The following is a 24,325-nucleotide window of genomic DNA, read 5'->3' on the forward strand; positions in this document are numbered from 1 at the left end:
GATTGCATTTTAAACTTAGGAAATTGTGAGTTAGACCAGGTCAACAGGGCTTTAGTTTGAGACTGCAGGTAACTCTATACTTTCCTGTCCTTTCTTTGTAGTGGACGTTTGTGGCTTTGAATTTGATAGAGTATTGCAATATCAACAGCCTAAATATTCAGTTGGTTTAGAACATTTATGTGCAAAGGGGTTGGTAAATGTTGAAAAAATATATAAAGGAGTGCTTAGGATCAAGCATATATTTGATGACCTATTAAGTACTTGAAGCCAAAAGTTAGTTTTCTCAGAACATGGCAGTGACAGTTTGAACTTTTGTCTGATGTGGGTTTCTTTCATGGTATATATGAGGCCTCTTCTGTGTAGGAGTAGAGTTATTTTGTTGGATTTACTAATTTTTTACAGAACCTCCTTGCTTTTAGGACTTCATGTTCAAACCAGAAGTTTAATCAACCTCCCAGTGTAGCTGAGTGATCATTTATTTTTGTAAATATTTTGAGGGGTTTGGATTAGATGACCTCTGAAGGTCCCTTCCAACCCAAAGCATTCTACGATTCTGTAAATTAATTTGTACTGGGCTTTGAGGAAAACAAAAATGTGTTTAACTGAGAAAGATTTAGGGTCGGGTTTAGGTGCTTAATTGAAGCTCCTAAATGTAGAAAAACTGACCTCTTAGTTCATTCTGGCTGCAGATGGAGGTCAGCCATTCCAGGGGCCTTTAATGTAGATGTCAAAGATAAGTAATATGACTTGCCTGACAAAGTTGGCTTTGTGTTTTTTGGAGGTCAGATTACTAACTCACATTTTTCAGTAAAATGTCTAGTGCTAGGATGGGTTTGGTCTAGTTGACCTGTTATGAGCATCTTGGCATGTTTGCCAAGGATGTTGCTTATAGGAAGGATGACAGCCAGCTATCTAAAGTAGCAAGCTGTTACGTCTCATCAAATTACTTTTTAAATAACTTTTCTAAAGAACTGTGAAATGTGACAAGGATCATAGAGGCACCTAACAAATTTACTTAATAAGCTCTTTTTCATCCTTAGGCTGCCATCTAATTGATTACTAAGTTAAAGAAGCATTGGGGCAAGGGGCAGAGGAAAGACCTGCAGATAATGTAGTGAGCAGCTCTTTCCTTATTTTGTCTCTTCCCACCGCATACTAGCCCCAAAATTACTTTTCTTGATTTTTTTTTTCTTTTTTTTTTTAATGAGGTTCTTCATATGGTCTTATGCTTTTGCTTTAAGTACCAAGAACCAAAAGACTTCATTGTGTGGAATGGAGCCAGGTTTTAAATGACATCTAACACTGATGCCTAGACCTTTTACAAACCTCCATCACTTAAATAACCCCAGTAACCTGTAGTGCTCATAAGCTCTTGCCTGCTTTGTGGTTCAAGAGCAAGAGAAACTGGACTCCTGCGTCAGTTCAAAGGGAGGACTACCAATGGAAGGTACCAATGACCTAGGAGGAGACTTTAGAGAATGTAGCTGTAAGATTTATGTCTGTTCAAAGTGACATTTGCTTGTTTCAGATAAGTAGAAAACATTTTCCTTAAAACCTGTGGTGACCAGTCCTGGCACCAAAGCAACTTGACTGCCAGATTTCTTAGCTGGATCTGAAATTAAAAAAAACCCACTTTTTCTGTCTGTTGTCTGTCTTGTTTTTTTCCTGATTCCAGCCCCTGGGAAAGTGAAACAGAACAGCTGAAACAAATTAGATACAGAAGATTTTTGCCCAAAGAGTTTAAAATAAATGTGTGTGTTCAAGAGTTAAAACTTAACATTCAAATGTGTTAGGTAGTGCTAATTCCAGTGTATAATGAAGGGTCAAGAGTTTTTGATGGAATTACACTTTTCTAGAGAGATTTTTGTTGAGAAGTATTTGCTTTGTAAAATACGGCTATGAAGCCATCCTTTTGTGTAGTTAAGATACTTTGTACTCCTTGTAGTTGTCAGCTTGTGTTCAGCAGCTTGCTAATGGACAGGTTTTGCTGCTAAGAATTCATTTTTTATCATTTATGGATCTCCTAGTGCTCTTGGCAATTTCAGATTTTGAAGTCAGTTGCATACTTTGTCTCTGAAAAGGGGACATAGATCTCCTTACAGAGAAAGGGAAGTTTCAGTTTATGGTGGACAGCTTGAAAATCATCCTTTCGGAAAGCAACTTACAGCTAATTTCCTACAAGGGCAAAATGGCATTCTTTAAAAGATTCACAAGTACTTCCAGTACCATGTTGAAACTGAAAACTCTACTCTGTCTTGTCTTTTTTTTAATAGTTATAAATAGTATGTACTTCATAAGTACAACATGGCTACCAATGTTATTGCAGTTTAAGTGAGCAAATGCAGACTTGGATCTGGTTATATTACTTGTATTCAGCTTGTTGTGGCAAAAGCCCTTGCAACTATTTGAAAAATAATTTCTTGTAATCATGAAACTTTGGCTGTTTGAATGCTATTTTACACTTAGTGTTCACTTATATTGATACTGCTGTATCACTATACCCTTTTAAATAAAAAAATAACCTTTGAATCAATATTGTAGCTAATGTTTGTCTTACTAGAGGTAGAAAATGGCATTAAATCTTACAATATATGAAATCACAGTTTATATTTGATGTCTCTGAATAAATGGTCTGACAATTTTTACAAAAATTATAACAAGAACAGAGTAGTCTGTTCAATTTTGGCAGTTTGAGACAGTTTGGGGTTTAAACATTCACTGCTGATATCATTTATGCTTTTAACATAAATATGTTCAACTAAAGTGTTAAGAATGCATCTCTGCTGAAGTGTTACCAGTTCACACTAAGATGATGATGTGTTCTTAAATGAAGCTGTTAAAAAATGTTTTTTGTACAGCTTACAAAGTGTTTTACGTGATGTGTTCTTCTTAGGTATTCCAACTTGATCTTGAACTTATTTTCCCTCATGGTGGATGCCAACATTCCAGATATTGCTCTTGAACCTGACAAGACTGTAAAAAAGGTAACTGGAAAGCTTTTCTTGTGTGTCAGTAACCCAAGTTGTCATGTCATGAAAGTTTCAGTCACTTGTAGTGACTTATTTGTAACTCACTTGAAAATACTTACTCCGTTTTACGAGTTTTGAGCTACTTCTACAGTCATTGAAGTTAAAGATAGGAGAATATACTTTTGAGATCACTTAGCACATGTGCCCATAAGTACAGAATTGCCCTTTATGCAGTAGTAGAGTCTGCTCTAGCGCGCTGTTCCAAGTGGTATTTTAGTTTTCTGCAAAGAACAGTGTTCCTGTCTTTTTCAACTTCTGATAAGTGAAGCAATCAACACTGACTGTATTATGAAAGATTGTTCTGTCCGGTCTGGAATCCTGTAAATCATGCGGGGTTTTATAAAACCAGTCTACTGCTAGATCTAAAACCAGTCAGCTGAAGACTTAAAATCAGTAGACTGGTATGTCTTCATCACCAAGAATTTTTTTGTTTATTGTGAAAACAAACTCATGTCCCGTAATTCTAACTTTGTCCCTTTGCAGCAACCTCAGTCGTTCTTCTGCATTTGATGTTACAACAGTTGACATTAAAACTACTGGATATATGTTAATCTAGATTTCATTACACTTACATTTTAGGCAAATGTTGCCTTTTTTATAACCTGATTTATAGTAAATGACTGTCTAATTCCACAAAAGACTTTGTGGAGCCTGTGTATCCAATGGAAATCAGTTCAGTGTAATTTTTGTTAAAGCAGTAGATTTTTTTTTAAATGGGCTGTTCTTCAGTGTTTTCAATAAACTGTGAAAGCAGCAATTCATAATCTTCATTTCATGTTCTAATGAAAACCTCCTTAAAGAAAACTAAATTGTGACTCAAACCAAATACTTCCTTTTTGCTGCAAGAATTTAAGCATTAGTGTTCAGGGTTTCTTGGTTTCAAATAGATACTAAGAGTTTTTATAGATACTCAATTTCATTTCCAGAAGTCTGCGCTAGCCAGAAGTAGTGTATTTTGTAGTAAAGGTGACAGCCCTCTCTCCACTTGGTTGTTTTCCTGAGAAAAGGACAGCTAATTCTTTCTAACCTCTGTCCCTAAATGCCCTGCAAAGATTTGAGTAGGTTATAGGTTACTCACATAGAACGTGGGAGATGGAGGGTTACAGTAGAAAAACAACATTGTTCCCTAGCTACCAATTTCTGGGAGTAACTCTGTCTTTGTAGAGACCTTTTTATGAAGGAAGAGACCTTCCTAACATTGTGCTTGCAATAAGTCTGTGAATTTCATCTTTATAAAGAAGACATACTTAGTTCTGGCTACCTACTGGAAAAATGGGGAGAAGTACTTTTATTTTTTTTTTTTACTTGATACAGTAAGGAGGGGAAAACCTGTTAGATTGCAAAGTCTACAAATAGAAGCATAGTAAATCCTGGGAAAAATTGCAGTATGTATTTACAGGTGGTGCAGGGGCTGATTTTGTATTTACAGGTAGTGCAGGGGCTGATTTTGTAAAGTTTGCCATAGACTGAAATAGTTGTCAAGAGGTCAAACTTACGGTTTCACTGAATTCCAGAAGTTCTGGTGCTTTCATGTTTGCAGCAACAAGTTTGAGAGTTGCTACATATTGTAATCTTACTCATCTCTGTCCAGGGTTCACTGTTGCCTGACGTGATAGTGTTCATTCTTGCCTTGAATGCTTTTGTGAACTCTGACATTTTTTGTCAAATGTAGTCTCCAAGTGTTTGCTGCTAGTTAAGATGCAATATCTTTGTTTCTTACCAGTATCTTGGTGTTGTATTTCATGTTGGTAATGTTCAAGGGCATGTTGCTTTCTATAATTAACAATAATAGTATGTCAGATTCTGTAAAATATTTGTGAATTATTGTTTTAATGTAGCAACATTTGAGTGTTTCAGATGCTTGTAAAACTCTTACTCTGTATAAATTGCCTGTAAATTTTGTTAAAATAACAAATCGAGATGCAGAATTAAAAGCCAGCAAGTCTTTTCTACAGCTGTTAAGTACATTACAGTTCACTGATGTACAGTAGTTAAAAATCAAAGTTGTGTAAAGCATGATTGTATTGTATCCTACTGGAGATCATGGAAGGAAGAAAAATCTAAAAGAAAGCTCTATGAACTATGAATTAGATCAATGTGGTTACTTCTAAATTCCCTTAGAAAGTATTAGTGCCTTCTTTGCATGAAAAAAAGTGTAAGTTTTATTTGTATGACAGTTCGCTATTAGATCAAAAACAGTAATTGGTTATTCTAATATTGATCTCTGACAATGCAGCAGCTGGGAGAACTGTGACTTTTAGCCCCATCGTAGGTTCAAGTCTGTCTATTCACAGAGGCTTTAAAATGTGAAAAGAGCTAGAACTGAACCAGTAAGGCAAGTACTTTTAAGGAATGGAAATCACTTTCACAGCCCAGGTCCTGTGAGTTCATTTACAGTGTGCTTGTTGCTTTAAAAACCAAAACAAACCCCACATAGTAAGATATTACCAGAAAGATAACCAAATTGTTTACCTTGTTTGTAAATGTCGTCTTCGCAATTCATAGGCTTTTCAGCCCTCCCCCAGATATTTTTATTTTATATAAACGATCCTTTTTTTCTAACAGCTCGGCTGTTTTTAACTCCTGTTAACTGTTCAGGTTTGGTCCTTTTGCTTCAGATATTGTCTGTGGAATATACTCTTGCAGTTTGTGCAAAAATAATACATCACAATGGGATCCCTAAAGAGTAGGTGAACAGAGGACCCTCCCATAAAGCAGCTGTTGACATTATGATTTACTAGATACATCTGACTATGTTCACAGCTTCTATGACAGTAACTGTTTTGTTTAGTTCTCAGATTTTGGTTTTACTTTTTTACTTTAAAAAACAGGTTGGTAATCAGCTGTAAAGGGGCTAGGATCAGAATCATCTTAACCCGCTATAGAATGATAAATAGGTCACTGTCTTTTTTTTTAAATAATGTTAGAAAACTTGTTTTGGATGTTAAATACCCATTAGCCTGTCTCAAATCAGTTACGAGCTTTGTTAGTACTAATAAAAAAAAAGGAACAAGGTGCCTTGCATCTCTTGGGCTGAGCGGCAAGTTTGTTCAGTCATTTAACAAGATAGTACTGTACCTTGTTGTAGGAAAATTGAATAAATGCTTTCAGCATCTCAATTGATTTTATTTTTTTCCCAAAGCTTTAAACAAAAAATCCATATATATTTCAACAGACTCAAATTAGCTAAAGATCCATTTTGGACTGACCTGTAAAATTAAATTACCTTTGTGTGAGTCTAGTCAATAACCGTTTCAACCGTGATATCACTGTCAGGGAAGAGAAAGGTAGAGATTTACAGATGTTTTGTATCTAAGTAAGTATCCTGCTTAATAGTGTAGGTGGAAGTTCATAGCCAGCGTTTTCCTGATTGGTGCTGTGGTAACACTTGCTCTCTGTTTTTCAGAGCCCTTATTTTTGCTTTAGGGGGCTGGTGAGCCAGTGAGGCTCTGGTCTCAGGCAACTGAAATCAAGTCACTGAGGTGACAAAATAAAGACAACCTTGTCTAAACTTGCTGATAAATCAGGATACTAGTTTATGATTACAAAGAAATTTGTATAGTATTAAAAAAAGATAAGTTTATTGTTTTTAAAGAAAGGAATGCTTAGCGAAGGGAGTATTATCCTTCAGTTATTTTGGCAAACAGTTTGTTTGGCATAAAGATCCTTGATACCGGAATTTTTTAGTAGGTGCAGCTATACTGCTGTTGCCAAGTAGGCATGAATTATTCGAAAGATTACTTCTAAACAAAGTTTTTTCTTTTGTGGCCACAGTTTTGATTCCTCAAAATGAAAGCATTGCAATGTTAGATGGTAGCTCAAGTTCCAGTCTGATCTTTATCTTCACAAAGTGACATAATCCATCATCCTCACTTCAGATAAGCAGAGACGTGCTTTCTCCAGGGGCAAAACCGCAGCGGCGGGGTGGCAAAAGCGCCAAGAGAGAGAGAGGAGACCCCAGCCCCCCCACACCCCAAGCGGGAAAGCGGGAGGTGCCAACGAGCGGCAGCTCTGACTTGGCGGAGGCGGAGTCGAGTGTGACAGCAGCCAAACCCCCTCATGTACAAGAGCAACCAGCAGTGGGCATTGCCCATCCAGGAGATATTCTGACTATGGTTCCTACCCATGGGAAAGCTGTTGCTAGGAGTGTGGGGACCCAGAGGAGGCCCCACGCAAGAACGCGGGTGTCCAGGTCTCTGGCTGCAGGGAGTGCATGAGCCTGGCGCTCGTACCGGAGGACAGCAGAGACAATGGCTGTGTTCGGTGCGAGCAGGTGAATGACCTGCTCAGCCTGGTGGCAGAGTTGAAAGAGGAAGTGGAGAGGTTGAGGAGCATCCGGGAGTGTGAGAGGGAGATCGACTGGTGGATCTGCTCCCTGCCCTCCCTGAGACCTTGGTCAGCAGCAGGAGGCGGCTCCACGAAAAGCAGAGAACCCCCTACCCTCTTGCCACCAAGCAGAAAGAGGGGACCTAAGAGATGAGGGGGAATGGAAACGGGTCCCTGCTCAGGGTGGCAAGGGAATCCCCTCCCGGCCTCCCTCACCTGCCCAGTTGCCCTTAAGGAACAGATACGGGGCCCTGGAATGTGAGGAACTGGCCACAGAGGATGTGGGTGAAGGTCCATCTAGGGGGTTGCCTAGGATGAGTCAGTCAGCCCCACGTATTACGATTGCCTCAGCTAAGAAAAAAAGAATGGTGATTGTTATAGGTGATTCCCTTCTGAGGGGAACAGAGGGCCCGATCTGCTGACCGGACCTGTCCCACAGGGAAGTCTGCTGCCTCCCTGGGCCCCGGGTTAGGGACGTTGCTAAGGAACTCCCTGGTCTGGTGCAGCCCTCTGATTATTACCCTCTCTTGGTAATGCAGGTTGGCAGGGACGTGATCACAGAGAGAAGTCCCAAGGCCATCAAAAGGGACTTAAGGGCACTGGGGCGACTGGTTGAGGGATCAGGGGTGCAGGTGGTGTTTTCCTCAGTCAGGCAGGGAACAGCACTGAAAGGGGCAGGAAAACTCACTTGATTAACAAATGACTTAGGGACTGGTCCTATCGGTGGAATTTTGTCGTCTTTGATCATGGGTTGGTGTACACAGCACCGGGCCTGCTGGTGACAGGCGGACCGCAGCTATCTCAAAGGGGAAAAAGGACTCTTGGCCACGAGCTGGCGGGGCTCATTGAGAGGGTTTTAAACTAGGTTCGAAGGGGGAAGGGGACAATGCCCAGCTGACTAGGGATGAGCCCAGGTTTGGCATGCCAGGGTCAGGGATGAGATTGACAGCCCAGCTCAAGTGTGTCTACACCAATGCACGTAGCATGGGCAATAAACAGGAGGAGCTGGAAGCCATTATACAGCAGGATGGTTACAACTTGGTTGCCATCACAGACACGTGGTGGGACAACTCGCATGACTGGCATGCTGTCATGGATGGCTACAGACACTTTAGGAAAGACAGGCCAACAAGGCAAGGTGATGGAGTTGCTCTGTATGTGAGGGAGCAACTGGAATGTACTGAGCTCTGCCTGGGGGCAGCGGAAGAATGAGTCGAGAGCTTATGGGTTAAAATTAAGGGACAGGGTCATATGGGTGATGTTATTGTGGATGTGTACTACAGGCCTGCTGACCAGGAGGAGGAAGTTGATGAGGCCTTCTACAAGTAGCTAAAAGCAGCATCACAGTCACAGGTCCTGGTTCTCATGGGGGACTTCAACCACCCTGAAGAAGAGAAGGCTGCGAGGGGACCTTATAAATGCTTACTAATATCTGAAGGGTGGGTGTCAGGAGGATGGGGCCAAATTCTTTTCAGTGGTGTCCAGTGACAGGACAAGGGGCAATGGGCACAAACTGAAGCAGAGGAAGTTCTGTCTGAATGAGGAAGAATTTCTTTACTCTGAGGGTGACGGAGCACTGGAACAGGCTGCCCAGGGAGGTTGTGGAGTCTCCTTCTCTGGAGATATTCAAGACCTGGCTGGACAAGGTCCTGTGCTGCCTACTGTAGGTGACCCTGCTTTGGCAGGGGGGTTGAACTAGATGACCCTCAGAGGTCCCTTCCAACCCCTACCATTCTGTGATTCTGTGACATCAGCTGGGAAGACCATACAGCTAGGCAGGCGCAATCCAGGAGATTGCTACAGAGCATCGATGATAACTTTCTGATGCAAGTGGTGGAGGAACCAACAAGGAAAGGCGCTCTGCTGGACCTTGTACTAACAAACAAGGAGGGACTGGTTGAGGATATGAAGGTTGGAGGTAGGATTGGCTGCAGTGAACATGAAATGGTGGAATTCAGGATCCTGCGTGGAGGAATCAGGGCGATAAGTAGGATCAAAACCTTGGATTACAGGAGGGCTAACTTTGGCCTCTTCAAGGAGCTACTGGGAGGAATCCCGTGGGCCAGGGCTCTTGAAGGCAGGGGGGTCCAAGAGTGCAGGTCGCTGTTTAAACATCACTTCTTCCATGCTCAGCATAGGTGCATCCCCCTGAGAAAGAAATCTAGCAAAGGAGGCAGGAGACCGGCATGGTTGAACAAGTTGCTTCTAGCAGTGATCAGGTGGAAGAGAAAGGTACATGAAATGTGAAAAGAGGGGCAGGCCACTTGGGAAGAATACAGGAATGTGGTCAGAACATGCAGGGATGCGACAAGGAAGTCCAAGGCCCACCTGGAATTGAAGCTGGCAAGGGATGTCAAAAACAACAAGAAAGGCTTCTTCAACTACATCAGTAGCAAAAGGAAGGTTAGGGACAATGTGGGGTCGCTGCTGAATGAGGCGGGTGTCCTGGTGACGGAGGCTGCAGAGAAGGCAGAGCTACTGAATGCCTTCTTTGTTTCAGTCTTAACTGCTAAGACTGGCCCTCAGGAATCCCAGGCCCCGGAGGCAAGAGAAGAAGCCCACAGAGAGAATGACTTTCCCTTGGTCGAGGAGGACTGTGTGAGGGATCACTTGAGCGATCTGGATGTCCACAAATCCATGGGCCCCGATGGAATGCACCCACGAGTGCTGAGGGAGCTGGTGGATGTCATTGCTGAGCCACTGTCCATCATCTTTGAGAGGTCCTGGAGGACAGGAGAGGTGCCCGAGGACTGGAGAAAGGCCAATGTCACTCCAATCTTCAAAAAGGGCAAGAAGGAGGACCTAGGGAATTACAGGCCGGTCAGCCTCACCTCCATCCCGGGAAAGGTGATGGAGCAGCTTATCCTGGAGGCCGTCATCAAGCAAGTGGAGGAAAAGAAGGTTCTCAGGAGTAGTCAGCATGGATTCACCAAGGGGAAATCATGCTTGACCAATGAGATTGCTTTCTATGATAGCATTACTGGCTGGGTAGATGAGGAGAGAGCCGTGGATGTTGTCTACCTCGACTTCAGCAAGGCTTTCGACACTGTCTCCCGTAACATCCTCCTAGGGATGCTCAGGAAGTATGGGCTGGATGAGTGGTTGGTGAGATGGATTGAGAACTGGCTGAATGGCAGAACTCAGAGGGTTGTCATCAGCAGCGCTGAGTCTACTTGGAGGCTGGTAACTAGTGGTGTCCCCCAGGGGTCAGTACTGGGCCCAGTCTTGTTTAACTTCTTCATCAACGACCTGGATGAAGAGTTAGAATGTACCCTCAGCAAGTTTGCTGATGACACCAAACTGGGAGGAGTGGTGGATACACCAGAAGGCTGTGCTGCCATTCAGTGAGACCTGGACAGGCTGGAAAGTTGGGCAGAAAGGAACCTGATGAGGTTCAACAACGGCAAGTGCAGGTTCGTGCAGCTGAAGAGGAACAACCCCATGCACCAGTACCAGGCTTGGGGCGGAGCTGCTGGAGTGCAGCTCTGTGGAGAGGGACCTGGGTGTCCTGGTGGATGACAGGTTGACCTTGAGTCAGCAGTGTGCCCTGGCTGCCAGGAAAGCTAGTGGGATCCTGGGATGCATTAGGAGGAGCGTGGCCAACAGGTTGAGGGAGGTTCTCCTTTCCCTCTACACTGCCCTAGTGAGTTCTCATCTGGAGTACCCTGTCCAGTTCTGGGCTCCCCAGTTCAAGAAAGATGAAGAGCTACTGGAAAGAGTCCAGCAGAGGGCTACGAGGATGGTGAGGGGACTGGAGCATCTCTCCTACGAGGAGAGGCTGAGGGAGCTGGGCTTGTTTAGCCTGAAGAAGAGAAGGCTGAGAAGGGACCTAATAAATGCTTATAAATATCTGAAGGGTGGGTGTCAGGAGGATGGGGCCAAGCTCTTTTCAGTGGTGCCCAGTGACAGGACAAGGGGCAATGGGCACAAACTGAAGCACAGGAAGTTCCATCTGAACATGAGGAAGAACTTCTTCCCTCTGAGGGTGACCGAGCCCTGGCACAGGCTGCCCAGGGAGGTTGTGGAGTCTCCTTCTCTGGAGATATTCAAGACCCGTCTGGACAAGGTCCTGTGCAGCCTGCTGTGGGTGACCCTGTTCGGCAGGAGGGTTGGACTGGGTGACCCACAGAGGTCCCTTCCAAACCCCTACCATTCTGTGATTCTGTGATTTTTAAGAATTTCAACTGGCATGTTAAATGAGAATTTTTAGAAACTTCTGAGTGCAGAAAGCATCCTTAAGGAATATTATTGCTAGCCTGAGGAATGAAGAGACTGTTTTTGCCAAAATGTCATCTGCCTTCTGCTAACAACATGACATCCCAAGGAGCTAACTGGCAAAATGTATAATCAAGCTTAAAATCTAACTGAAAACATATTGTCCAGGTGGTGCTTCTGTTCAATAGGTGTGAAATACCTTGGGAGAAGTATGTATTGAGTGAAGGCAAAATTGGTTCAGCAACCTGTATGATGTATAACTTTCTGTAAAGTAAGTATAGATTACACCTGTTTTACATGGTTTATGGCACAGGATGGTGTACAGAGCTTGGTGCTCTTTTCGTGTCATGTGTGAACAAGAATGTGAAAGTACCTTTAAAAGAGAACAAGCTCTACACAAACTGATTTTACTTACTGGAGAAGGATGACGATGTGGGTATCTTCTTTCTGTTAGCGTGAAAAGAACCAGAAATTACTAATGGCTTCAACTGAAGATGTGGATTTAGAGCATAGCAAAATTTGACAGTACCTTCTTACTAACTTTGCATAACATTTGTTACCAGAAATTAAATCAGTGATGACCTTCGTGATGCATTCTTACACTTAAAATTGGACTGAAAATGAGTAAGTCATCATTGGCCTGAAAACAAGAAAAGCTCTGCTTAAAGTGTCACAATTACTCTCTGAGAGCATATGGAAAAACATTTTTTCAACCAGCTATCCACTTCCAGTGCGTATACCCAATACCTCTAGATAAATTGGCTAGACCTTTGAGTTATAAGAAAAGCTTATTTTAGTGATGCGCTTCCTTCACTCCAGTTTCAGTCAATACTTTTGCCCATAGAAAAGCCCAGGAAATGGTGATTACAAACTGCACAAAATTAACCCAATCCTCAAAACTTTAGGAACCCTCTTCAAATTCGTGGTGGTTTTTTAATAGTAAAAAGTTTGTCAGTTTTTGACCAAGAAGAATTAGCCTCAGAGCTTGAAGTTAGCTGCCTCTTTGATCCTTTCATCTGCTTTTGTCCTCTCCACCCTATTTCTAAAGAAAACTGTCAGTGTAGTGTGCTTCACCTCGTGGTTCATGACACCATCTCCTATAGCTGCCCTCTGATTTAGGCTTTTCTGAAACTTGCTTTGGCTCAAGTGTGTCACAAAAAGGAAATAAAATTGAAAAGTAGCAGAAGATTCTCCCCAGTTTGCCTCTCCCTTTCTATGGCCTCTGAGGTAATTGCCTTTAAATTTTCCACTCTTCTCTCATGCTTTTCCACTTCCCGGTTTTCAGGAAAAAGGCTGGCCTGAAATGTCTTTATGTTGATTTGTCAATGTATAACTGATAATACAATCAAGATTTCTACTGTACACCGTTTTTCCTGCCAGTGCTGCCTCCTTTTTTATTTCGAGTACAGCTGCAACACTAATTGCTAATTGTTGGGCACTTTTAAATTACCCAGTGCTATAAATTTAAGTAGTAATGACTAAAATCTGGAGTCAGTTATACAGCCATTTTTTCTTAAGGAAGAGGTAGACCATCACTCTTCAGATGTAGCTAATGTATTCAGCTTTGTCACTTCTGAACAAAAAAAGCTTTTGATTTCTCTGCAGGAAAGCCAAATGTTTTTTTCTGTCCTTCATAGCAAATTTGACCTTTAAATTAGAAAATGTCAGGGACCAGTGATTCATTGGTGCACAAAGAACTCAGCAGGTATTGAAGAACAGTGCCCTAATTGACCAAGCTGTGTTTCAGATGCCCATTGATTAAAGAAGGTGCAGCAAAGATGCTGCAACTGTTGCATTTACAGGTGAGGTTATTGTGAACATAGATGGCTTCCAGCAAGCAGTAGGCAGCTGCTGTTTGTCAAAAGTAGCCGCATTCAGTTTTGATAGCACCTTTGGGTATACACAGAAAAGGCTAAAATCAAGTCGTTCAGGAGAGTGGAGAGTGTTCTTCCTGTGGAGTGCACCCTCTGTGTTTCCATGTCTATGGGACTCATCCCCCTTGATAAGAAAGTGAGTAGTATAATTGTTTGGAAACAAGAAGAGAGAACAGAGATATTTTGTTCCTCTTACATTAAACATATCAAAGTAAAATGTTTTTTGTTCTACAGGTATAAAAGCTGAAGCTATGATGTGACTTGAGGTACAGAAAGAGTTTCTGAGCTAGCTAGTTTCTAAGCCTGAGCTGTGTTTGCCATTTTCTTTATCTAGGTTGTAGTAAAACTCCCTGTGCTCTTTCTTGCTCCTCTGTCCTCCCCAGGAGTCAGTCAGTGGATAATTGAGAGTTGAGTTTACAAGTTAGTAAAATGGAAAGGACTTCTAATTTGGTGTGTGATATATGTGGATATATGTCTCTCTTCACCTGACTGAAAATGCAAGTATTTGTTATGAGGTGGAGCTAGGAAACATTTCTGAGACTTATTAATGTCAAGAGGAGATTTACTTTTATAGGAGAACTAAACTCAGTTTTCCTTGGTCAGTGTGTTTGTTTCAGTATTTATATTTGCTTATTGCTCTGGAAAGGTTTATTCTTTATGAAAGTGTGTCACATTGATGTGGAGCTTATTTTGCCTAGGCAGATGTTCTTATTCCTGTCCATTTGGTTTATGAAAACTGCATCTGCACACGCAGCTTTTCTGTTTGTAGGCTGTTGATTTATATGTATATTAATTCATTTCAGTATTAAAAAACCCATGAAATAAACATCACAACATGAAGCAAGAACCATGTGAGAACACTCCTGTGCTCCTATTGCTTTATGCCATGTAGTCTATTTCATTATATTTTCAAAAAACTTCTAATGAAATTCTGAGCTCGAACAGTATCATCTGTGTGTACTGCAGTAGCTGAAACCTTTATTTTCATGAAAGTTCAATTTAGGGATGTTCACCAACATCTTTACTGGCTTCTATAAAAACAAACAAACAAACAAAAAAAAACCTAAAAGCCTACACAGGCTTGTTTAGAAACTGCAGTTTGTTCAAATCAAAGCCTTGAAAACAAAACCTATTGTCAGAATAGTCTTTCAGATAAAATTGTTCATGCAAATAGAGCATCTGTATAGTTTCTGCTGTGACTCGTTTGTGGTGCAAGCAACAGGGAAAGCAAGAAGGTCTTTTGCTGAAGAAGTTGAAGTGTGATGAGGACTAAGCCAAGAATTTAATGCTAGTTTCTACTACATGAACATTGAATGCTGACTGGCAATTATAAAGGCAGAACAGTAAAAATAATGAAAACATCACCAAGTACTGTTGTTTTATTTTTTGACTATCAATCTGTTTTATTTGAGGTTTTATTACTACTAGGTTTAGAAACTGCAGTTTGATAAAATCAAAGCCTTGAAAACAAAAGCTATTGTCAGAATAGTCCAATGAATATTAGGATCCAACGAAAAATGACACTGAAGGTCCTCTGAAATTAGGCAGCTGACTTTGTGATGAGCAATCCCGTATTGGAGTGATAAAATTATGTAGCTAGTGGTTGTAGAAAACACAAGCTGTGCTGCTTAATATTGCTGGAAGAATAATTACTAGATCAGCCACCAGTCTTCAGAATGGCTGAATTTGCAATTTTTCTGAAAACTAAATAGGATTGAGAAAGGGTTCTCATATATACATGTGATATGCTAGCTCAACATCTGTTACTAGCTTCAGTAATTACGAAAAACATAGCTACAAATGTTCATGAGTTGTGGATTCGGATACTGCCTTGAAGTTTATAAAAACTTCCCAAGACTTTCTAAAAAGTTTGGCTTAACCTTGAACTGGAATTACCTCATCCATTTTAGGTAACGTTTTAGCAGTGAGAAGGTGCTTGCCAGTAAAAAAAAAAAAAAATCCTGAGTTTAAGCTGAGGATACCTATGGCCTATACTATACAGTAGGTCAAATTTGAAGACAGAAAAAAAAAAATCTTCATGCAAATCTTCTCTTTGAGAGTAATAAGGCAGATTTTTGTTTAAGGAGCAAAAACCATAAATTAAAATCTTGGAACTGTGCAATGAAGTACACTTACCTGTGCTAAGTCTGTTTCCAGCTGGGTTTCTGTATCATCTCTCAATCCTAAGCCGGTCACACTTCCAAAAACGCAAAACGCCAAAAGGGAGAAGGGTAAACATGGAGATTCCTTCAACTGAATGAATAAACAGGCCAGCCATTGTCTCAGACCTTGAACTGCAGTTTTTTAGTATGATGATTAGGGTTTTCTTGAGTATTTCATCACCTCTTTATAGCCATCCTGATTTTTATACTGTACACAGCTCTGTGGGCCTGACTGGAGGTTTTCAGTTAAATCAGCTTCATATAACCAGTTTCATACCATTTTCAAAATGATAATCTTTTTGATTCTCCTTGAAGATGCTTAAAGCAAAAATGCAGTGTGAGTTTACCAGCAATTAACGCTACCCGTTATTCTGGTAGATGTTGTGCTTTACCCGATGATTTAACTTTACATTTGATCAAATGTTTCACTAGAATAAGGGAAACTGTAAATACATGGTCGACAGCCGGCTGAACATGAGCCCGCAGTGTGCCCAGGTGGCCATGAAGGCCAGCGGCATCCCGGCTTGTGTCACGAATAGTGTGGGCAGCAGGAGAAGGGAGGTGATTGTGCCCCTGTACTTGGCACTGGTGAGGCCGCACCTGGAGTACTGTGTTCGGTTTTGGGCCCCTCACTACAAGAAGGACATTGAGGTGCTGGAGCATGTCCAGAGAAGGGCAGCAAGGCTGGAGAGGGGTCTAGAGAACAAGTCTTACGAGGAGCAACTGTGGGAACTGGGGCTGTTTAGTGTGGAGAAGAGGGGGCTGAGGGGGGATCTCTGTTCCCTACCGCTACCTGAAAGGAGGTTGTGGTGAGGCGGTTGTTGGTTTCTTCTCCCAAGTAACTAGCGATAGGATGAGATAGCAATGGCCTGAAGTTGCATCAGGGGAGAATTAGGTTGGACATTGGGAAAAATGTCTTTCCTGAAAGAGTGGTCAGACATTGTAATAGGCTGCCCAGGGAGGTGGTTGAGTCCCTACCCCTGGAGGTGTTCAGAAAAGGTGTAGTTGTGGCACTTGGGGACATGGTTTAGTAGGCATGGTGGTGTTTGATTGATGGTTGGACTTGATGATCTTTGAGGTCTTTTCCAACCTTTATGATTCTATTATTGTAACTTCTGCTGCAGTTTTGTCTCTTACAATGCTCTACTTCCCCTTAACAACATTTGTGGTGCGGGACTTCTTTATCTGCTGTAGAATTTAAGGTGTGAGATTCTGCTTAGTGTTTGCTCTGATCAGGCTGTGTCAACATAGGACCTTGGGGGTTTTTCACAATGGATGAGTGAAGTGACCACTTGATTTTGGGTTGAGGTGGGGGTTTTATGTTGTTTTGGCACGTAGAGGAACAGAAGTTGTTAATTCTAATTTGGGGGATTATTTTTTTGTTTTCTGGTAGTTTTGTTTGGTTTTTTTCAGCAAAAGTCTAGTCAAAACTCATGTATTTTTTATTATTTCACACCCCCCTCCCTGCATCTTATCATCTTAATCCATAGGTTTAAACTATTCTGGAAGGCATAATAATGTATCTGCAGACTGTGACCTGATTCTTAAGTAAATTGTGTAAATGCAACTTTACACCATATCAAATGTAAGTGCGGTATAGGTTCATCTTTGCATTGAAAAAAAAGAGGATCTTTTAGTTAATGCTTTAATCTGTAATCTCTCCAGATACTGAAAAATTCATTACATGGGGCAGCAGTAATGGAATGTGTGAAGACTTTTGATACATGTCAGTCACAGGAAAAAGACTAAACCAACACACCACCACCAATAAAATCTGTATCTGTTATTACAATGTTTTTGTACACTGTGCTGGAAGGTGAGGGAGCTACTAAGTATCCAGTTCCTTCTCTTGTAGTGCTTTTCTGTTACCTTTGGTTCAGCTGTTGTTGATAAACAGGTGTAAAGTGGTATTTCGTGATGTTTTTACTGTAAAATATTTTTTTTTTTATTTTCTTGGCTTGTTACTTTGCTAAGTTCCCATCCACTGTGTGATTCTGCAGCAAGTGATGATAAGCTTTTTTTCTGTTACTGTCCTCAGCTCAGTGCCAAGAAATTTGTACTGAAATGTTTCTCCCCTCACCCACACGCTCCCATATTTTCTTCTGAACTATTCCTTGTGGTTTATGGCCTCTTACGTTTCAAATTTTTATTTTCTTTGTCTTTTGAGAAAGAAAAGCTCTATCATGATAACTGACAGTAGCTTTCTCATAGGACACTTCAAATTAAACTGAAGTATAATGTTTCTAAGTGTTCTGGTTTGACTGCAGCTGGTGACAAAAGCCCCACATGGCCGCCCCTCCCCCCACCGGGGTGCGGAGGAGAGTGGAAAGAAAGGCAGAAACTGGTGGGTCGGGATAAGGGCAGTTTAACAGAACAGCAAACAGAGGAAACAGTAACAACAACAACACAGGTAAGGAGAAAACACAACACAAGCCCACAGAACAGAGCCCGCAGAACAGAACCGCTCTCTCTCGGACTGCACGACCGCTGAGCCCTCCCGAGCCCCGAGTGAGTTCCCGCCCCCAGCTCCCCCCCCACCGGAACCCAGCATGACAGCACATGGTATGGAATACCCGGCTCTATTTGGCCAGGTGGGGTCAGCCCGCCCGGCTGTGCCCCTTCCTGGATTCCCTTCCTGGATTCCGGTGAAAATTAACCCTGTCCTGGCTGAACCCAGGACACTAAGTCATGTAGATTCATGTAACTTTCCATTCCTGTTTTTTTAGGCTCTATTACTAAACTATCCACTGTACAGTGGGATAGGAAGCGGACAACTTGAAACCTTAAAGAGGAATGTCAGTGTCTTTATGGATTCTCTAGTTCTTTATTCAACCTTTTCACCTTTAAACATTAAAATTCTGCTCCTGAGACCTGATATTTAAAATCAATGTGTGTATATGGTGTGGGGTTTAAAACTTTCCTTTCTGGAAACAAAGTGAAAGTTTAACCAGATTCGTCAAGTACATTTCTTTGCTCTTTGACAATACTAATGACTAAGCTAACAAGATTCACTTACTGTAAATGCCAAAGTGAGAACTCTAAATAATCCAGGTGGGACGTTTTTTCATGCCTTCATGGTGGCTGTTCTTCAGTGTCTAGAGTGAGTATGTTCATCAGAATGTGACCCCCCAAATTAAATTACTTTTTTTTCTTTCTTTTTAACTGTGCAGGATCTCCTTCTTAATTGCACCTTCTCTGTGAGAAACCGTTGGGTTTCAGAATACATTGTTTACTTTGGAGCTCATAAATTTCAAAGAAGCATTACTATTGTTTTTGTTTTGTTTAGAAGAACTTGAAGTCAGTGCATGTTAACCTTGCAGCTGCTGTTGCAGCTCAAGAGAGGATTTGTCATCTTGCTGTGTTTCTTCTCAGCTGGTTTGCAACAGTCAGTTTTAATTGCAGTGCCAAAAACTTTCATGTAGAGATCTAGTACTCAGCAGCATTTGATCCTGGTGTTAATTGCAAACCGTTTTTAAGTTCTAACTGTGGGTAAATTCCTTTCCACATACATCAGTATGCCACTCTGCTCCTCGCTAAGGTGGGGAGTGCGTTTAAATAGTCATTAATTCCATAGAACGAAGCTGCTTCAACATCAGTAACTGCAAGACTTTCTGAGAAGTTCTTCTATGAACAAATTAGAAGGTCACTGAAGTGCTTGATTACTACAATTGTGTAAAAGCGTTATAGTGATTTTTTTTTTAAACTGCAGTTAGCGATTTTGCTGAGTTTTCATTGCATCACCTATTCTATGAGCATGAAAATAGATCTGATAGAAGTCTGCGCTCTAACCTGGGGAGGTACCATACGTTTGTGCATATTTGAAAGCATGAGAGTAGTCCATTAAATTCAGGTGGATTCTACTGTGTGCTCCATTGGCTGTCAAACTTCTAATATGTCTGTGGGTGATAAACTTCTCTTGCATCATGTTTGCTATGAAGATAAAAGTTCTATAATATTAACCTGAAATATCTTGTCTATCTCTCCTTGCTACTTGCTTCCTTGAGAGCTGGAACTTCTCTGGCTTAATCTCTTCTTTCATATCGATCAAACTTCTTTTTGAGGGGAAACTGAGGAAAAACTCAATTTGTCTTTACTTCAAACATATCTGCAACAGAGTTATAACAGTATTTTGAGTGAAGCAGCATTATCTTTCGATACTTGGCAGGCTGACTTCGCTTTTTATTGTAGTGCTGAAGGGCACTATTCTGGAATGCATTGCTGTGAGAAAGAATGTAGAGTAATACTAAACTGAAATCTTGGAGTATTTTACTATCGTAAAGAGGGTCCTTTATCCTTGCAGAGAAAGAATACAAAATGGGAAGAGAAGGTAGTATCATCTCCCCAATATAACCTTGTTAAGAACATTGAAATAATGTGGATCTCATTTTTGTCAATGCTTGGATAAAGTGAATGATGGAAAATGCTCAGGAAAGACTTGATTCTGTCTTGCAGTCAGTCTCCTTAGTCATATCCAGGAGAAGGCTAAGAAGCAACTTAAATCATTTGACATTTGTCTACATGAGAGACGTTTCTGATGGACAGTTCTTTAATGTGAAAAGTTGTAATGTACATCACTATTCGAGATGGAAATTGGACAAATTCAGATAGGAAATGAGTCACAATTGTTAAATAGTACAATTAATCATTGAAACTATTTAGAATGTGAAGCATTTTTGGTATAAAGACTTTGTAAAAGAGATTCTCACAGGTAAACCAGAAGTTACAGACTTGATGCAAAAATTGTTTGATACAACTTCACATAGAGACTGAAGTAGATGGATATGATGGTTTTTGCGAGAGCTCAGATCATTTGAAATTTCTTTGAGAATAAACTATTGATTGGATGGCAGCAAATAATTTTCTGCAAGTAATAGGAATTTGCTGGGCCATTTCCATACAGTGATCAGCACTACTTTGCAAAGTGATTAGTAGTTTTAAGTTTTGGGGAATGGGATTTAGAGAATGCTGGGATGTTAGGCTCCTTAATTCTGAGAGATTTTAGACTCTCTAGGGGGTCTTAAACAGCACAAATGGTTTTCTAAATTCAGCACCCAAAGTTAGCATTGCTATCCAAAAAAATTTGGTTTTTTCTTTTTTTTTTTTTTCAAAAGAAGCTGACCACTTGCCATTCCTGTATGCAGACCTTGCTGCACAGCTAGCACTACAGAAAACTTAAATGATGTTTTGATATCTGTAGCACTTTCTTTGGTCCATGCATCAGATTATTTGAACTCATTTAAAATGCTTTTTTATGCATCTGCCTCTCATAAATTTGTGAGGGATAAGGCATGTCTGCAAAACTTACTTGGCTCCTGTAGAGCAAAATCTTTTTCTCCACACCCCCCCCCCCCCCCCCCCCCCCCCGCCCCAAGATCTGTTTAAACTCTTGCCAGTTCTATGTACAAAGGTTTTTGAGTATTACCAAAGGAGTATCTGTGATAATGGTGCTTGTGAGATGTTGCCATCTGGAACAGTCCTGAACAATTGGCATGGAATTAGTAGGAAGTCACAGAAAGGCATCCGCTGCATCTTTGTAAATATTCATGGGTCAAGACTTTGCCAGGGCTGAAATAGGAAAGTATAAATGTTGTTGCTGTATTCTTAATTATAGTGCTTTCAGCTTTTAATTCATATACAAATTGCAAGTACTAAGCAGAATGTGTTTCTGATATAATAGTTAAAGTATGTTTCTGTAAAAAGAAAAAACATTGTAAGGGGTAGCAGTATCTCTAACCAACTGTACGTGGATGGTGGATATAATCGAAGTTAAGGAAATTCTCACTTGCCATATAAAGGTCAGTTTTGACAGGATTGATTTCCTTGGCCCTTTCTCTGATTCTATATTGTTTGTTTAATTGCCTGACTGTTTCTGAAAGACAATTTTATCTGAAAATAAGGTTGGAATAAAGAAGTGGTTAGATTCTTTAAAAAATGGTTAGGATCATCCAGAGCCTTCCAACGTGCTGTTTAATATGCAAAGTTCTGTGTTTTTTCTCAAACGGCATTTCATTCTTGTGAATGTTGAATATTTCCTCTTCTTGTAGCATTTTAGTTCTGTTTAAACTCTTGTGTCCAGGTATTCTCTTGTCTTTCTGGCCTCGAGCTTTGAAGTGATTAGTTGGAGGGATGATGTGTAGGAGGGGCTGTTTCTATGTTGTTTAAATAGTCATTTTTATGAAACAGTTAATAATAGGCATATTATGTATTTTTGTAAATTTCCAGTTGTTTGCTGTAACTTAGGAGTAAAAGAGAGATTCTCTACTAAACTTCCATAACTGAAATAATTGTATCGACTACTGTATAGTTCAGATAGAATAGTGTGTGTTTTAATTGTTAACTTGAATTAACTTTTGTAATCTCTGCCGTTGTTCCAGGTGCAGGACAAGTTTCGTTTGGACCTGTCTGATGAAGAAGCTGTCCATTATATGCAGAGTCTGATTGATGAAAGTGTCCATGCCCTCTTTGCAGCTGTGGTGGAGCAGATACACAAGTTTGCACAGGTGAGATACCTTTTCATTTGGTGGTCTCGGTGAAAGCTGAGTAAGGCAAGAGGTTGCGAGTGGTAAGTTCAAGACTTAACTTCGTTATTTAGGACGTTTTAGTTCATTTTCCAACAAATCAAAAGTAAGTTCTTGCTGCCAGGACTGGAGAGCAAGCTCTTAGTGGTCCTAGAAAAAATTTTTTAAAGCACCTAAGCAAACATGCTGAGTGGGATGTAACTGGTTGTATTACCAAGGGTAAGAACTGCAGATTGGAAAGCTGGCGTTCTGAGGGAAGGATCCAGAACTTCCTTAGCTTATATTCCTAGAGTAAATGAGTGAAGATCAGCTTCCTTTCTTTCCTGTCTTTTGCAAGACTTTCTTAACTCCATTCCAGCTAGTTGTTTTGGTCATTAATAGACACAGTAGCTTGCACACAAGGGTCCAGGATATTTCTAACAGCATCAACATCTTCTACAGTGTTGACACTGTGCCACAGAGCATGGTTCTCATGTGCCTACATGGCTACATGAGCGTCTATCCCCTATGACAAAGGCCTCAACACAGGTGGAGATCATGAGGATGAGGGATCATACAGTTTTTCAGATTTGGGACTGCAGAGGGTAGCCTTTTGCTGGGGCAGTGGGAATTGGGCTCCTGGCTTGCAGATGGTGTGCAGTGGTGGAGTGTCTACATCACCGAGTAGAGGAGCTGTGAGAGGAGGTCAGCAGACTGCACAGTATCCGGGCTGATAAGGAAGTGATTGACTGAATCTTCCCCAAGGTGTTGCAGATAAAAGAGCCTGAACCTCCAGCTGCACTGAAGGAGAAGCAGGAATACATTGTGCTTACCAAGTTAGGAAATGGAAACTCCCAGGCTGGTGGCAGCTGGAAGCTTGAGACTTCTGGCATTAGGAAGGATGGCTTCTCTACCTGCAGATCTGCACCTGCAGGACAGAATCAAGGTGATGGAGGTTAGTCAGCATGGACTTACAAAAGGGAAGGCATGCCTGACCAGCCTGATAGCCACTTATGATAAAGTGGCTAGCTCAGTGGACTGGATGAGATCTGTACGTGTTCTTTCTCTTGACTTTTGCAAGGCTGTGACACTGCCTTCCATAATATCCTTATAAACAAACCTAAGCAATATAGACTAGAGAAACGGATGGTGATGTAGATGGGAAACTGGCTGGTGTTCTGGGATTAGAAGGTTGTGATCAGTGGCGCAAACTCCATCTGGAGGCCAGCCACTAGGGATGTACTTCAGGGATTGATAGTGGGGCCAAAATTATTCAACATCTTTGTTAATGACCTGAGTGATGGGACGAAGTGCACCCTCAGCAAGTTTGCACAAAATGCGAAACTGTGAGGAGCAGCTGATACACCAAGAGCATCTGCTGCCATTCACAGGGGCCTTGATAGGCCGGAGAAATGAGCCCACAAGAACCTCCTGAAGCTCAGCCAAGGGAAGTGCCGGGTCCTGTACCTGGTGAAGAATAACCCCATGCAGAGGCACCATCTGAGAGGCGGTGGGGCCACAACCGTCTGGAAAGCAGCTTTTCAAAGAAGCTGGTGGACAAGTTGCACATGATGCAGCAGTGTGATCTTGTGGCAAGGAAGGACCACCAGTTCCATTGACTGCATTAGGCAGAGTGTTGCTGGCAGGTGGAGGGAGGCAGTTCTTTTCCACTACACAGTGGTGGGTCAGATGGCATCTGGAGTGCTGTCCCGCTTTTGGGCTCCCCAGTACAGGAGAGATGTGGACATGCTGGAGCGAGTCCAGCAAAGAGTCATGGAGATGATCAAGCACTTGGAGCATCTGTCATACAAGGAGATTCTGAAAGGCCTGGGACGGTTCAGCTTGGATAAGGCTCAGGGGGATCTTAGCAGTATGTATAAATATCTGATGGAAGGGAGTAAAGAAGTTGGAGTCAGACTCTTTTCAATGGAGCCTGATGACAGGACAAGAGACAACGGGCATGAACTTAAAGACAAGGAACTTCAAGTAAACATGAAGAACTTTTTTTTTTTACTGTGAGGATAATCAAACACGGGGACAGGTTTCCTGGAGAGGTGGTGGAGTCTCCATCTGTGGAGGTACTTAAAATCCAACATCACAGTGTTCTGAGAAATCTGTTGTGTTTGATCCTGCTTTAGCAGGGGGGTTGGGCTAAATGATCTGCAGAGGTCCCATCCACCCTCACGCTTTATCAGATTCTTGTTACTGATGTGGGGTAACAA

The 24,325-nt window shown here is 41.5% G+C and overlaps 1 protein-coding gene across 3 annotated transcripts in view; it reads left to right on the forward strand.

Annotated features, from left to right (window-relative positions):
- Positions 1-24,325, forward strand: part of PIK3C3 (phosphatidylinositol 3-kinase catalytic subunit type 3) — an 84,313-nt gene that overhangs the window by 54,826 nt on the left and 5,162 nt on the right. For 2 of the 3 annotated variants that reach the window (XM_075411318.1, XM_075411320.1), the window contains 2 exons: positions 2,894-2,984; positions 21,981-22,106. In XM_075411318.1, the coding sequence (XP_075267433.1) occupies positions 2,894-2,984; positions 21,981-22,106 (217 nt within the window). Of the gene's footprint in view, positions 1-2,893; positions 2,985-21,980; positions 22,107-23,494; positions 23,523-24,325 lie in introns of those variants that run through there. The other variant, XM_075411319.1, reaches the window with a different exon arrangement.

The sequence above is a fragment of the Opisthocomus hoazin genome, chromosome Z, assembly GCF_030867145.1.
Source record: "Opisthocomus hoazin isolate bOpiHoa1 chromosome Z, bOpiHoa1.hap1, whole genome shotgun sequence".
Taxonomy (NCBI): Eukaryota; Metazoa; Chordata; class Aves; order Opisthocomiformes; family Opisthocomidae; genus Opisthocomus; species Opisthocomus hoazin.